The 16,898-nt window shown below is 42.6% G+C and overlaps 1 protein-coding gene across 2 annotated transcripts in view; it reads right to left on the minus strand.

Moving 5' to 3' along the window:
• The window catches only part of PDIA5 (protein disulfide isomerase family A member 5), a 121,191-nt gene that overhangs the window by 46,198 nt on the left and 58,095 nt on the right, over nucleotides 1-16,898 (minus strand). For both annotated transcript variants that reach the window (XM_054044360.1, XM_054044359.1), the window contains exon 11: nucleotides 14,137-14,273. In XM_054044360.1, coding sequence (XP_053900335.1) covers nucleotides 14,137-14,273 — 137 coding nt within the window. The remainder of the gene's footprint in view (nucleotides 1-14,136; nucleotides 14,274-16,898) is intronic.

The following is a 16,898-nucleotide window of genomic DNA, read 5'->3' on the forward strand; positions in this document are numbered from 1 at the left end:
TTGCATTGCCAACTGCCACATCAGATCTAGAGGCTCGATCACGGTGTAGTGCTCTATTAAGTTCTCAGCAACTGAAAACATGGGATTAGAATGGTATGCAACTCTGACTACGGCAACCACTGCAGCTTTGGCTTTAATACCCTAAACTGGATATATCATTATCATCGTTGCAGAAGGAGAGGAGATCTAGTTGAACTAAAGGTCAAGAATTGGATTTCCCTTCCTCTTACAAGCATTACGCTGTACCTAAAGGCACAAAAATCTTGCAGATAGCAGAAAGATTCATGACTGTTTTTAGAAAGGTAATCCACAAGTTCTGCTAAATGGACTTACGTTTAAAAAAAAAAAAAAAGGGCTCGGATGTTCACTGTATTCTGTGGAAGAATCAGATAAAACTAGAAAGTTTTATTCAATGCTTCTGTCAGAAATCCTTTGTGCACTCACCCATTTTCACAGTTACAGCATCAGGGCTAAATTCACCCAGGGTAGATCCTGGCAAAGGAAAACTCCCAAGTGGGAGGGAGAGGTGCAGAAGGAGGTAAAAAATTCCACCTCTTTGGTCAGGACAGCTCAATACAGAGGTGGTACTGGGAGGAGAGAAGGCTTAGTCAGAGCTCCTGCAGATCACATTCATAGTTTAAGCCAGAAGGGCGCATGATCATCATCTAGCCTAACCTCCTGCAGAACTCAGACCATGTACTTTCACCAAGTGACTCCTGCAACAAGCTCAAAGCTTCTGGTTGACCTACATCTTTCTTCTCAATCTAATCTCAATTTAAAGCAATGGAAATTCATCACATCCCTCAGCAAGTTGTTCCAATGGCCAATTACCCCCACTGTTAAAAAATTGTATCATATTTCTATTTTGAATTTGTCTCGCTGCAGCTTCCAGACGTTGATCTTGCTACTCCAGAGCCTCTGCATCCCTAGTCTCAACTTTTTGAGGTCATATGGTGCGCCCCATGGAAATTAAACAGATTCCCAATCTGTGGGAAGTGTCGATAGAGGTTAGTACCACAAACTTCCCTCCCTCCGAGATGGGAGAGATATGGGGGTGGCTGATTATACTTCCCTAAGCCAGCTTTGGGAAACAGGTCCTGAGCAGGTGTGAAAAATAAATTCTCTCCTATTTGATTGTGAAAATGAGACACAAAGCATTGCCTTAAAGTGAAATTGTTAAAGGGATGTTATGACACCACTACCACAAGAGTTCCATCTTTATTCTCTCACAATTATTCCATATCCAAATGCACTTTGTTCATAAGTCATAAGATGATCCCCCCACCCCACCCCCAATTGCCAGTCCTGCAAACACAAACTTGTCTAGGGGGGAAGTTAAATTGTATTCTTCCTGACTGTTATACTACCAGCACCAGGAGAGATTCTTCATTTAGGATTTAACTACAACACAACACTACAGAAACAGAGTTCAGGCCAGATAGCGAAAAGTAATGTAACTCGCAGAAATTGCAAGGGGAGTTTAAGGGAGCAGAACATCTTAATCCAAGATGCAGTTTGCTCAGGACATCAGGGTTAACATCCTGTAGCAGTACAACAGGTTCTGGACCCTGCATAAAAAAGTGGCATTCCTCAGAGTTATCCTGATGTCAGCAGTTGGACCCCTGTAAGTGGGACTGGATCCTCTCTCAGAGGCAGAGGGAACTAGGGCGTGGGACACAGAGGTCCTACAGGGAAAACCCTAAGAGAAACCAACCTTGGAGAGAAATTAGAGTGACGAAGATGTTGGATTTGTGTTGTTACCAACAAACTCCAGGAAGGGGTAAGTTTGGATTTTATGCAGACTGTGTTCAGATTCAGAGCAGGGTGGGAACTCCACCTGTGAATACACACACACACACACACACTATTAGAAGAAGTGCTGTGGGATACTTACTAATCACAATTGACCAGTCAGATATCTCTTCCAGAACACAGCACCTTTCCCCGCACACTGTCCCCATCATCATATTGAGGTACTGGTTCATTACTAAGTCAGAAGAAAGAGTAACACCAACACCAAGTCATCCCTTGGAGATGGCCCCATCCAAGTACTGACCTGGTCCATCCCCCCTTTGATCAGAAGCTCTGAGAGGATTACAGCAGAAAGATCATAGGCAGGGCAGCAGGTCAAAGAGAATCCAAATCATTCCTCTACAGATGTAAATCCTCTGCAATGCCAAAGGGTTTTTGTCAGCAAAGCTAGTAAATATATGTCTCAAATACCCAGGGAGCAGATATATGGAGGAACAAGGTACCATTTTGACAGTCAGTTCCCTGATTACATTACAGGGTTGGCAGGCCAAATTCCCTATTTGCAGAGGACAACAGAAAATTGAGCGAAACCACACAGTATTTAGGAAAATGAACTTAAACAAAAAAGCCAACCTCTTCCCACCTACACACACTGATTAGGTTTGTCTAATCTAACCAGCGATTGTTCTTAAATTCAGTCTAGCGGAAATGATGCAAGGCCCAGAAAAAAAAGTGTGTGGCTCTAACGTCAAAGCAATGAGAGACTCCTAGCCATCATGTGGCACAGATACTATAGGGGACTTTATGACTGGAAATTTTGCACCGTATATCAACCTAATTGGTTCTATATTTTGGGCAAGGGAGGGAATTCATTCAAAATGAAATAAACAAATGGCTGCTTTAACGGTAAGAAATAGTTTAATCAGTTTAATTAATAGGTTAATCAGTCATTAGAAGCAAGCAAATAAGGCTATGAATATAAACCATGATTCTTTCCCAGCAGAAGTCTCCCAGGCCTGCAATGACCAAAGGCTGTCAGAGATAAGATAGGGAAGAACTCGTCCTCATTTTACAGAAGGGAAACCAAGGCACAGATAGGTTGAAGGACTTGTTCAAGGACAAAGAGAAAGTCTGTGGCAGAGCAGAAAATTAAACCTGGGTCTCTCTAAGTCCCAGACTAGCACCCTAAAGATGGACAATCCTTCCTCTATTCACATTAGTGCCCTGGGAACACTCAACAGATAAATCCCTTACTGTTATACAACTGGTGAAGGTTACGTACAGAAGAGAGACCAAGGATTGCCTTTGATGCCCTGGTCCTTTTGATTATCTACCCAAGTTTTACTGCATAACTTGGTGGCTAGGATTTTTACGATGTTCTGACTCTTATTTACATGATCTATTGCTATAAACTTGCATTGATTTTTTTTTTTTAAATCACAATCCCACCTACATTTTTCAAGAGCTCAAAAAAATCAATAGCGGGATTTTCATTTTACAGGTTAATGGTATTACTGCATTTTCAGGGACGCCTGTTCGAATGCATGTGAATAACTGCTGTACTGAGACTTGGTGCTGTAATTAGTTTGATAGATATGATAGTGAATTGTCTACTGTACATTATTGCTCCCTTGGATTTCTTTGTTCTTGGTTTTAAAAATTCTACAATATCAAGCACTTTGTATCTGTAAATAAACACCCTTTGAAATATTTTGTTCATGTAGTGTTTGGATTTTGTAAGGGGTCCTATCCTAATCTTACTGAAATCAGTGGCAAAACCTCAGTTGGCTTCACTGAGAGTAGGATAAGGCCGCAAGATTGCAGCTCAACCATTTACACTGTAGTAGCAGAGAGTCTAAGAATTTCTGCTGTACAGTAGCACCTTTCTCAGGAGTTTAGAATTCAGATGAAAAAAATTAGATGAAAGCTGACATACTGAATTATTTGCCAGAGGGGGAACTTTTTAGTATATATTCCATAAAAAGAAATGTTTTAAAAGGACATTAAGATTATCTAGTTAAGTACTCAAAAGTCAAGAAATGGCAACATTAAGATGTTTGTCTCCCTTTCATCTACCGATCAGTTTCTTCTACCAGCACTCCCCACAGTAGTATCTGAGCGTCCTTGTGAGTTTGCATTGTGATTCAAACTTTAAGTATTTTTGTCATTTCCAGACTTAGAAGTGTTTCACTTTGCAATTTATATGAGTCAACATGACTTTTGTGAAGGAAAATTATGCCTCACTAATCTATTGGAGTTCTTTGAGGGGGCCAACAAACATGTGGATGAGGGTGATCAAGTCAATATAGTGCAGTTGGACTTTCAGACGGCCATTGACAAGGTTCCACACCAAAGGTTCTTAAGCAAGCTAGGCAACCATGGAATAAAAGGGAAGGTCCTCTCAGGGATCAGCAAATGATTAAAAGATAAGAAACAGAGTAGAAATAAATGGTCAGTTTTCACATGGACAGAGATCAATAGAAGGGTCTCCCAAGGATCTATACTGGAACTAGTGCTGTTCAACATATTCATAAATGAGCTGGAAAACAGAGTAAACAGTGAGGTCGCAAAGTTTGCAGATGATTCAAAATTAGTCAAGATAGTTAAGTTCAAAGCTGAAGAGTTACAAAAGGATCTCACAAAACTGGGTGACTGGGCAAGAAAATAGCAGACGAAATTCAATGTTGATAAATGCAAAGTAATGCACACTGGAAAACATAATCCCAACTATACATACAAAATGATGGAGTCTAAATTAGCTGTTATCACTCAAGAAAGAGATCTTAGAGTCACTGTGAATAGTTCTCTGACAACATCTGCTCAATGTGCAGCAGCAGTTAAAAGAGCTAACAATCCCATTAGACAAGGGATAGATAAGAAGACAGAAAATATCAATGTCACTATATAAATCCATGGCATGCCCACACCTTGAGTACTGCATGCAGTTCCGATCGCCCCATCTCAAAAAAAGATGCATTAGAACTGGAAAAAGTACAGAGAAGGGCAACACAAATGATTAGGGGTATGGAACAGCTTCCATATGAGGAGAGATTAAAAAGACTGAGACGGTTCATTTGGAAAAGAGACAACTAAGGGGAGATATAACAGAGGTCTATAAAATCATGAATGGTGTGAAGAAAGTGAATAGGGAAGTGTTATTTACCCTTTCAGATGACACAAGACCCAGGGATGACCCAATGAAATTAATAGGCTGAAGGTTTAAAACAAACAGAATGGGGTACTTCTTCACACAACACAGTCAACCTGTGGAACTTGTTGCCAGAGGGTGTTGTGAAGGCCAAAAGTATAACTGAGTTAAAAAAAATAATTAGATACGTTCAGGAAGAAAAGGTCCCTCAATGGCTATTAGCCAAGATGCTTAGGGATGCAACCCCATGGTCCGGGCATCCTAAACCTCTGACTGCTAGAAGCTGGGACTGGATGACAGGGGATGGATCACTAGATAAATTGCCCTGTTCTATTCATTCCCTCTGAAGCATCTGACATCAGCCACTCGTGGAAGACTGAATCCTGGGCTAGATGGACCATTGGTCTTACCCACTATAGCCATTCTTATGTTCTTAGGATGTTTTTTAAACAAGTTTTATGGATGGAAGTTCTCCTTTTCTTCCCCTTCCTTTTTTCCCTTTTGAAATATATACAAAGTCCCCTTTCCAGAGCCTTGTGAGATCTGCCCTGTTTCTACCCCCACAGGATTCACACAGTACAAGGCACGTGATGGACAGTAAATAAGGTGATGGTCCAGAGAAGCCTTACCTCATCCAAGGCTTCATCCAATTCTCAATGAAGCCAATGGGAGCCTTTCCATTGACTTCAATGGGAGGTGGCTCAATCTCTCAGTGAATACTTTGAAAAGGTGTGTGGCATGATGCACATGTTAGAGTCAGTGAGCTCATATGTACCCTTATCAAGCGTACATGGGGTGATGCCCTCTTACAAGATATGCAGACAACAAGGCACGGCCCTTATGAATGCATGCCTCATTCTCTACAAACAATTATTTTACTCTGTGGCTAAAGTACCAGGCACAATACATCTTCGTTTCTCTCTCTTATGTGATTGAAGTTAAATAATGTTATATTTGGTAAAATATTAGATAATGTTTTCACCCCTCAGCCAAAAGGCCGAGTTACTCGTGTGTAAAATCCAATTTTCAAAGACTGAATTTCACCAGGAAACTCAAAAGGGACTTTCCCTGAATGAGGGATATTTCCCTGCCAAATTTCAGCTTCAAGTCCCTGCCATTTCAAGCAATGGAAATATTATTTATATAATGGAGAAAGTGAACCTTTGCCCATTCTTATCTCACTTAATGAGTTTATCTATCCCCAACCCATACACTCATCTTCAGGCAGAGACCAAGCCTGGAAAACATCAGCCTCAGAGTTTAAAGTTTCTGAAAACTATGAATGACTGAAAACAGGGAATACAAATAAACTGCAGGTAAAAAACTCCCCATCCTGCACTGCAGAAAGTATGTCTCTGTAACTGACCCCACTGATGGCCAAAATATCTGAGGTCTCTCTGTGTTGGAACTCCACATCAGGTGCCACTTTATTATAACTGTCCTATTTGGATCAACAGTGAGATTTGAAATCAAGACCTTAACAACTAAAAGGAATGAATCTTTACTATCTGAGCTAAAGGACTAGTCCTTCTAGCTGGAAATAGCAGTGAACTCCAACTGCTTATGCAGACCAGCCACTAGAGGGGGACAAAAAATTACACTCTCCCACAATGGGTTACGTATACAGTTTGGAAAGGTCTCCCACTGCTCTCTATTTTGCCCTTATTAGTGAATTGAACGCTGGTGACAATTGCCGCATGGAAGTTCTGTACTTAGCCACCGCATGGGACCAACATGGGAATGCTCCTTGAAGGACTTTCAAAGTAAATTCTCAAGTGCACAGACATGTCATCCCTCAAGAAGTGAAGGATCCTTTTTACCTGCTCTTCATCCAAAATTTAACAAAATATCTAACAAACAAAAATCTGTGTGCTCCTTCACCTGTGCACCAAACGACACTAATTTAGAACAAAGCCGCTTGCCCTAGTTCTACTCATCCTAATCAAATCACAGAGCATCATAAAAAAAATTAATGGGGTGAGTTTGTATTTTCAAAGGCCTGCCCACACTACACAGTAAATCCAGTCTCCAGCTTCTTCAACCCTTGGCCCCTCTGCTGGAACTGCCAGAGAGGTACTAATTAGCGCTAACTACCATGGTAGCTGTTTTGTAAGGAGTCTCCAGAGCGTGTGCTGCTGGGAACCAGAAGGAGGATTTATTAATTCATTTATAGTTCTAAAATCAGTTGGGGGGGGGTCGGGTTTTTGTTTTTAAAGTAAAAAGTGAAATCTATTGTCCCAGTTCTTCACTCGCAGTAAGAATCAGAAGTAACTCCACTGAAGTCAGCAGGAGACCACTAGACTCCTCTGTGTTTAGGATTCTGAGCCCTTTGCTCACATTGGGTTAATTGCTCAACATTGGGAGTGCACGCTCACAGCCTGTCTCAAAACATTTTGGGTTTCACTGATTAAAAAGGAAAATATGGGCTGAGATTTTTCAGAGCCAACTGGGGGATTTTGCCACACAGCTCCCACTACAAGTGAAGAGAACTGTGTGGCTAAATCGCCTACTTGAAAAAATCTCAATCATGTAATTTATAGAGCTGGTTTGGGGGGAATAAAGGGAACAGCACATCAGGAAAGTTTCTAAAGAGGGGGAAAGGGAATTTCAATAAAATCTCAATGAAGTTCCAAAACTGGAAACATTTCTACCAGCTCTAGATTTGTTCTCGCCAGACCTTCTGTTTATGGACTAAACTGAGATGATGTGCATCACCAGCTGCATCTTTGTGGATATTGACGTCCAGGGGATATGAAGAGTACTCCATATCTGCCCTGCTCACCAGAGTGGGAAGAAGAATATGAGTCCTAGGGCAGAGAAACAGCAGCAACAGTAATTTTGCAATCATCAGGTCCTCTGCAACAGCTTACATCATATGCCTGAGTCAGCTCTGGAGAGATCTGCTTGGAAGTGGGTTTAACATGATCTTAGGCTTTGAGACTTGGAGGAGGTGGTTGTAATAATTTTTTTTCACTGTTTAATCCTAAAAACAGCTGGTCCAATTCTCGTCTCACTTCCACCACTTCTGACATGAGAGCAGCTCTACTGACTTCATCGGAGCTGACATAGTATGGGAAGGGAATCAGCCTAAAGTCCCTGCCCAGGCCACCAAACCACCATCAGAGGGTAACAACTTTCACTGCCCTAGCAACTGGGACTTGCTGCTGAATCTGTACTGCTTAATACACCACAGGAGATGAGAGCTCAAGAGGTCATTTCTACATGATATAACGGGAATGGTGATATTTTAAATGTTACCAATGTCACCTCGGTTAAGAAAACATAATGAACAGTATCTCCTATGCATGAGATACGGGCACTTTTAAAATCCATTCATGAATGGATTTTAATTTCAATCCCAGACTTTAAATGCCCTTTAGTAGCATTTCCATTGACTTATCAGAGACTCTGGCTTATATTGCATGAGACTTAATAGAGATCGTGCTTGGAGGGAAATACAGGAGGGAAATAATTAAGTGTAGGAGAAAATGTGCGGCGCTTATGTTTTCCTTTGAGAAATATTGTCCAAGAGATTCCAGTTCCATTAGTTTGGTGATTATTTCTCCCTCCCCCCCCCGCCCCTCCCCCCCTCCTTTTTTTTTTTTTGAGGGATTGTTTCACATGTGCCTCACCAAATTATTTGCCACAAGAGAGATGCAGGGCAAAGTGTTCAAAAGTGCCTAAGAATTTAGGAGTCCATTGGGACTTGACTTAAGTGCTCAAAGACTTAGGTGTGTAACATATTACCAGCAGTCTAGACCTAATGGGCTAGATTTTCATTTTAGGAACCGAAATGAACTGGACAGATTTTTTCAGAAGTGCTCAGCACACAGCACTGCAGCTGGCTGTTTCGTAGGTTTCTAAATATGGATTCAGGAGGCTAAATGTAGGCTCCTATTCTTGAAAGTCTTTACTCTGATGCTTTTCAGACCTTCTCTATTATGAATTGCACAGTTGCCTCTATATTATGGTGTGGAGGTGAGATGAATAGCTCTGGTTGGAACCATTCAGTTCCAAAGCAAAGCTGTGCGGGCCCAACAAACTGTAAGTGAAAACCCCCCTGCTGTGAGGAGGAAGGCTTCTGGGACAGCATATTTCTGTATTATCAGCACTGGAACATGAAACAGCCAGAATAACAAAAAGAAATAATACAAGAAAAGATGCAAATGTGTTTAAATGAAGGTTTTCACCCTTTCCGTGCAACACTGAGATGGTAGAATCAAAGTGCAGCCAGATTTAGTCCACAAGGAACTCAGCACAGGACTGTAAATATCTATTTATTTAGAGACAGCAGATTCCAACTGTGACACACTATACTTCAAAGCAGCACCCTGGAACCTGCATATTCACCACTGTCATATAATTATGAGATATTTTGAACAAAGTATGCCTTCGGAGGTATCATTTTAAAAGTCTGACTCTGTAGAACATTAATATTCTGTTGGATTGTATGTGCTATCATTATATGTGAGGTTATAAAGCATTGCTGTATATGTTACTGAAATATGTTGTGAGGTTGTGAACACCCACAACCAGCCTTTCAGGTAAAAAAAAAAAAAAATGGAGTAGCCAGACATGTCCTGATGGCCCATTAAAAGGAATCTACTCTCCCAACAGCCAACCTAGAAGACTTTTCAGGGAGAGCATGTAGAGAATGGAGACTGCTTGACCAATGGGGGCAGACCCTCACGTCACAGCAAAAGATGTTTCCAGCAAGCTGGAAGAAACTATAAAAGAAGGGAAGTGACATCATCACTTAGTCTCTCTCTCTCCCCCACAACTCAACACCTGGAAACACATCTGGGGGACAAAAGACTGAACTGCGGGAGGGTGGTCCCAGGCTGAAAGAGAGTCTCAGCCTGTGTATTGAAGAGCTGTGACCTGTTTGTACCATCTACCAGGGTGAGACACTGCTTGATTCAAATCCTGTTTAGTTTGTAGAACTCAGACTGCAAATTTATTTTTATTTCTTAAGTAACCAACTTTAAGCTCTAGGTTTTCTACTTCTAGTCATTTAAAATCGATCTTTCTGTAGTTAATACGTCTGTTTGTATTTTACCTAGAGCATTGTGGTTGGGGTGTTTGGGAAATCTCAGCTCAGTTTACAAAGGCGAGTGTATGTCCCTCCAAATCGAGGCAGGGGCGGACTGGGTAATGAACTTACACTGGTCAGGCCTCTGACCAGTGCAAGACGATACAGTTCTGGGGTGCAAGGCTGGGAGCTGGGGGGAATTAGCTGGAGCCTCTCTTTTGTTGGTTCATGAATGGCAGAGAGATCATTCACGTACTTCAATTGGGTGTGTCCCTGCTTGTGAATGTCTGTGTAAGTGCAGCACCTGTCAGAGGCTTGTAGCGTGGTAACAGCATCATGGTGTGAGAAGGATACCCCAGCCTGGCTGGACAGAAGGCTCAGTGATCCAACAGTCCAGGTTGCACCCTGGGGATACCATCACACCAATACGAAGATTTATATAGGGATTAAGGTAGAAGTATATTACAGTAATCCAGGATCACGGCAAAGCTGAAGACATGTTCGCTAATAGTTACAGAAATGAACCAAAACATATGACCGCAACGATGCACGCCCTGCCTGGATGGTTCAGAGGTGGCCTTCAGATTCACACATCATAAAAGTGCACCTGACTGTTATTTACGGTTCCCCTTATCCAAACTTTCAGATTAACTGAACATCCTCTTGAGAGCTTTACAATGCAATTTGTTTTAGAAGGTTAAAACCCTCCATTGTGCCTAAACTAACTTGAGAAACAAACACCTAACCTTAGTCCTGTTCTACACTACAAACTTGTGTTGGTATAATTACATTGCTTGGGGTGGGGAAAATCTACATCCCTGAGCGACGGAGTTACCGACCTAACCCTCGCCGCAGACAGTGCTATGTCAACAGGAGGGCTTCTCCCGCCAACACAGCTACCACCTCTCAGGGAGGTGGAGTACCTATGCCGATGCATAGATAGCAGCTTCACTACGTGCTCCAGTGGTGCAGCTGCCCCGCTGTAAGTGTAGACAAGCCCTTAGTGATTTGCACCTCTCCGCCCACTTATGCGCCAAGCTTCAAAACAAATCTACGTTTTTATCCCCAGACTAGGCACAGGTTAATTAACTAGGAGCATGAGCTGCACTGCCAGTGGCGGTCAATATGTGCACCTGCTCACACTGGACTGCACCAGTAGTATGGGGCTGCACTTGCCAGAGAAGGCTCTGTTCTCATACCCTTACTCAGGCTGAGTTGCGCTTTCTTCCACCATGGTCCCAATTACTTCAGTGGGGTTACTTGTGAAATAAGGTGCAAATCATCATGATTAAAGATATCATGATCTGGTCCCCAGGGACTATCATTAGTAGCTAAGGAGATACAATTGGCCAAATATATCCCTGGCAAAATGCCATGGAACTATAGAATTACACCGTGATGGAGTTTGGCTCAACAGAATGTTAAAAAAATACTTCTGTTTTCCTGGGATCTCTTAATACTAGGTCTATTAGTCCTTTGGCCATCTATGAAACGATAGTTAAAGCATCACTGCCATAATTCTGCTTCTACCAAAAGAACTTGCACAAAGTATATCCAGAATTTCTTTCCTGTCGATTTTTTTCTTTTGTCTCTTCTGAGACCAATGTGTATATATTTTAAATGAAGACACATTCACATCTTCTAAGTTTCCCAAGGTTAAAACAAATAATGAGGAGATGTCCTTTGCCTTTACTGCATGTTCTGCTAGAGAGTAATTTATCTCCTAATATTCGTAAGGTGACTCCATTAGCAAATTTAAGAAGTGCCTGGAGAAGATCTTTTAATCATGGCGATAATGTTTATGATAGCTGTCTGTTGTTAATTAGTTTGCATGCCCACCCTCTGCTGCTGATGTCCAGAGAGGATTTTTGCGAGTGAGGATCTTTTACATCTTTGTAGGCTGGATTCTGCATATACACACACACCTATCTTTGGTAGGAATTTTCTGGATGTAAACAAGTCACACCACGTCTTCTATGCCCCAAATAAAAAAAGCTCTGTTTAAAAGGACTTGTTCTAATAGCAAACATGCTTTTTACTCCACGTTAGGCCAGGTAGGACAAAGTGCTGGTAGGGACCAATGGGACTACTCATGGGAGTAGAGCGATTGCACGGTTAGCCCCAGGTTCTTTTGACAATGTTACCCACATGGCCTCCTTAAAGAGACAGGCCTTGTAACTTGGATTTTGCTGGAAAAGAAAGTTCTAGGATGAAATCCCAGCTCCATTGAGATCAACAGCAAAACTCCCATTGATTTGAACAGAGCCAGGTGCTAGTACCAGGATTTCAACCCTTGAGCCAAGAACCCCTCAAGAGGGCTAAGTTTTCGACCTTACAGCCAAAGACTGCTAATTGAGAACACGCTGCCTCCAGAGCCCCTGTGGTGTTCAAACCTAGGTACATTAGAGCGAACATCCCAGCTGATTGCAATTGCCAGGATGGTGCTGTGACAGACCCAGACCAGGGGGATACAGGAGTCTGGTAGAGGGCAAATATACTGGTCACTGGATGAGTAGTTTTCTGTTCCCTGAGTGACCAGAGCAGGGGCTGCACTAGAGTAATCAGGAACCTGCTAGAACCAGTTAAGGCAGGCAGGCTAATTAGGACACCTGGAGCCAATTAAGAAGAAGCTGCTAGAATCAATTAAGGCAGGTTAATCAGGGCATCTGGGTTTTACAAGGAGCTCACTTCAGTTTGTGGTGCGAGTGTGAGGAGCTGGGAGCAAGAGGTGCAAGGAGCTGAGAGTGAGAGGGTGTGCTGCTGGAGGACTGAGGAGCACAAGCGTTATCAGACACCAGGAGGAAGGTCCTGTGGTGAGAATAAGGAAGGTGTTTGGAGGAGGCCATGGGGAAGTAGCCCAGGGAGTTGTAGCTGTGATGCAGCTGTTACAGGAGGCACTATAGACAGCTGCAGTCCACAGGCCCTGGGCTGGAACCCGGAGTAGAGGGCGGGCCCGGGTTCCCCCCAAACCTCCCAATTGACCTGGACTGTGGGTTCTTCCAGAGGGGAAGGTCTCTGGGCTGTTCCCCAACCCACATGGTGAATCTCTGAGGCAAGAAATTCCACCAATAAGCGCAGGACCCACCAAGATAGAGGAGGAACTTTGTCACAGTGCATACAAAGAGACAGGAGCTACGCCATATTGGGCAATATAGATTAAAATCATTATCCTGAATTGCACCCAGAAACAAATTGGCAGCCAGGGCAATCTGCATAAGAGTAGTGATCTATGCACTGGATGCAGAATGCTACTAGGTAAGCAGGCTAACCACATTCTCCACTAGCAAAAGTATCTGAGTGGTCTTCAAGTGTGCACCAAGTGATCTACTAAAATAGAGTGCCTCTCAGTAGTTCAACATGCAGATAATACACAGCATGAAACATCATGGCAAGGCCTGCTCACAGCCTCCTAGACAACCTGAGGTGTGTCAATAAAGCACCACCAACCTCAGGAGTCAACTTAAAATGTGCTCCAAATACTTTCTCAAGGTCACTTTAGAGCATTCTGCTTGGACGAGACCACAGAAGGAGCAAAAAGGTAACGATCTGAGGCAAGATCCTGCATTTGCCCTGCTCAAGATGAAAATTCAAGTAATCCAACCCACCTCAATTTATTGTAAGCAAAATTATTAACATTAAAATACCAACAATTCTACAGCGCTTTAGGTTTCAAAGCCCTTTACCAACACAAACTAACCAGCTGTCACCACACTCCTGGGAAGTACACAACTACAATTGTCCCTATTCTGGCAGACTGGGGAAACTGAGGTAGATAGGTGCCAGTGACTTGCTCAAGGCTGCAAAGTGAAAAGTTAGAGGCAATGGGATTAGGATTCAGGAATACCCGGCTCTCAGTTACATGCTGAATTCCATGCAGTGGAAGTGGGACAATGCACGGGATGAGCTGAACATGAGGCAATCGCTTTGTAAAATAATGAGTGTCCAGAATATTCAACACATTAAGTTTTTCAACTGCGGTAAAAAAAAAACAAATAAAAAAAACAAGCCAACTCCAGCTCCTCAGCTGTGTTCTGAACTTATGAACATTTCAAGCTAATTTTCTTTTAGGAGGATCATTAAAAAAAAAAAAAAATCTGCATCTTGACATTCAGATTGTGTGTGAGAGACTGAGATGAAAACAACCCTCTTTTTATTTATAAACAGGCATTTGGATCAGACTATGGAATGGAAAACGCAAACTCACATGGTGCATGGAACATCACTAGTACAGACGAATGCTCCTTTATAAACTTGTCAAAGTCTTCATCCATCAGATGATAAACAGCATTCTCCTCATCTGCCCAGGGAGTCTCCGGGGCCTGTGGCTGAGGTGGCTGGGGACTATAAAACAAACACACACAGCTGAGAGGAAGCTCTTCTGTGTTCAATAGCAATCATTTCAGCCAACCAGATTGCAGGAAACCAATCTGATTGTGCAAACACCAACGCATGACACGCTAACCCCACCAAATGGAGTTCTGTAATTGGTTCCACTCTGAGCTGATATGCACTGAAACTAGATAAAACGGGGGGTGGGGGGGGAGAAAAATCCATCATGATCAGAAGCTCCTAAAGACGGTGGAAATAGACAGGGTAAAGCAGGGAGATAAACAGAAATGCTTTGTTATTTCATTAGAATATAAAATTCACTTTTTTAAACTACTCTTTTAGACAGCTCAGCAGAATGCTCCATTCTCCCAGCATTAGCTACCATTAGCCCCACTGCAGATGAAAGGAAAGCAGCAAATGTAAAACAGCCATTCTAACAAATAGCCTCAGAATGCACGTTGCTGGATTCAGCACTCCTATGCAGAGGTAAAGAGACGGGGGTGGTCTCAGGACTTTGTGCCAAGATTCTGTCTCTCGTGATCTATGGCCCCCATCTGAGTAGCTCCCAAATACTTATGGCTTTATCCTCTACACCTCTGTGAGATAATACTGGCCTATCTTATGACTGGGCATTTATGCTCTGATTCAGCAAGGGACTCTGACACATACCTAATCTCAAATACGTGACAAGTCCCACGGACTTCACTGGGATGCTCATGTGCTTAGAGTTAGGCACATGCTTATGTATTCTGCCGAACCGGAGTCAAAGAGATTATGTGACTGCTCAGGGACACACAGGAAGCCTGTGGCAGAGCTGGGAACTGAATCCACATTTCCTGAGTTCCAGTCCAATGCCTCACCCAGAAGATTATCTGTCTTCCCCTCCATAAACGTACACTAAAGAGACAGAAGATGGCAGATGGCAGTTTATCATACTGGTGACTACTTCAGCAGGAAGATCCCAATGGGAAAAGGTGAGAAGCTGCTATATGCAGATGACATATCAATATGGGCATACTCAAAAGAAGACCTAGAGGAAACAGTAAACCAGCGGTGTGACCAGCTAAGCACTTATGAGATGAAAATGAGCATCATTAAGACTGAGGGCATGTGGGTCAATAAATACGCCACTGGAAAACTGGATAAAGAGTTTAAAGGAGTACAACTTAATCAGACTCCTCATATCAAGTGCTTTGGTGGCTAGATTACGGAAGACAGAGTTTGAACGCGAGATACAGTCCAGACTGGGGAATGCTAGAAGAGCATGAAATAACATCTCAGGTGTTATGTCTGACACGTGTATGCCACTGAGACTGAAAGCCCAACTGTATAGAACAGTGGTGCGCTCCACAATGCTATATGCTGCAGAAGTATGGTCAGTAAAGAGACGGCAGATGATGGGGTAACGGAAAGAAGGAAAAGCAACAGAAGTTGGAAGATGCAATAATTTATTAAGATGCTGTTGATAATACGGTAGACTCAAACACGGGCACATTTGGATCCAGACTTTGTTGATGTTATAATCAGCTGAATTAAAAACATGGAACCAAACATCTTCAAAAACTTTAGCAAAGTTCAGATCTGGCTCTGGCCCATCTCTGATGGAGGCAGATTTGCTATTTTTGATTTAAATGTATTACTGTTTCAGCTGCCTGGCACATGCAATGGCAAGTGGAGGATACAACTCATTTATCTTGTCTGGCTGTCATTTCTAGACAAAAAGACCGTTTAGTAACGGTAGAAAACAGATACAGACGGAGGTAGTGGATTTTGCCTACATATGCGGTGAGGTATGGCCTAAGAATACCAAATATGACATAGTAAATTGGGATGCACCATGCCCCTTATGTAGATCCCAGTAGTATCTAAGAACCTCAAATCAAGAACCAGGGCCCAATTGTGCGAAGCACTGTGCAGACAAATGAAGATGACAGTGCCTGCCCAGAGTTCACAATCTAATTCGTAGAGAGAGCCCAACAGGAGGCCAAAACAGACAAAAGGAGGGGTGGTGGGCAAGGAGCTTCAGATAAAGCTATAAAACAAAGGGTTTAGCAGAAAAGCCACTTGCCTAATCAGTGACAGATGGGAGTGATTTGTAGGGTCCTGGCAGAAGTAGGGTTTAAAGAGGGATTTTTTTTTTTTAAGAGGATCACATGGTGGTTTTAAGAATTTTGATGGGGAGTTTTTGTTCCCCCTTAGTGGGCAGAATTTTACCAGATCTGCGAGAGGATCTGGCAGTTTAATTAACGAAGGCACTCGCTTAGATTGTAAGCTCTTTGGGGCAAAGACTGTCTTTGTGTTCTGTGTTTGTACAGCGCCTAGCACAATGGGGTCCAGGTCCATGAGTGGGGCTCTTCGATGCTTCAATAATAAAAATCATTTCCCATAGCAACCTAAGGAAATAATGAACATAAGGAAAGCAGTGCTGGAGGCCCCATATAATCTATTTTAGGAACTAATTAGTAAATTAAGGTGAAGGAGTTCCACATGGGTGGCTCCCTTAAAATCCTGTGTGCATGTTAGTAAGGCTAGATAGCAGCAGAGAAGACATGCCTCAGTGCTTGGCTGAAATCCCATCTAAGCACCTAGGGCATGTTAAGGGGCAAGGCAAACCTAGTGGCTAACGACAGTGGATGA

This window comes from Malaclemys terrapin, chromosome 11 (assembly GCF_027887155.1).
Source record: "Malaclemys terrapin pileata isolate rMalTer1 chromosome 11, rMalTer1.hap1, whole genome shotgun sequence".
Lineage (NCBI taxonomy): Eukaryota > Metazoa > Chordata > Testudines > Emydidae > Malaclemys > Malaclemys terrapin.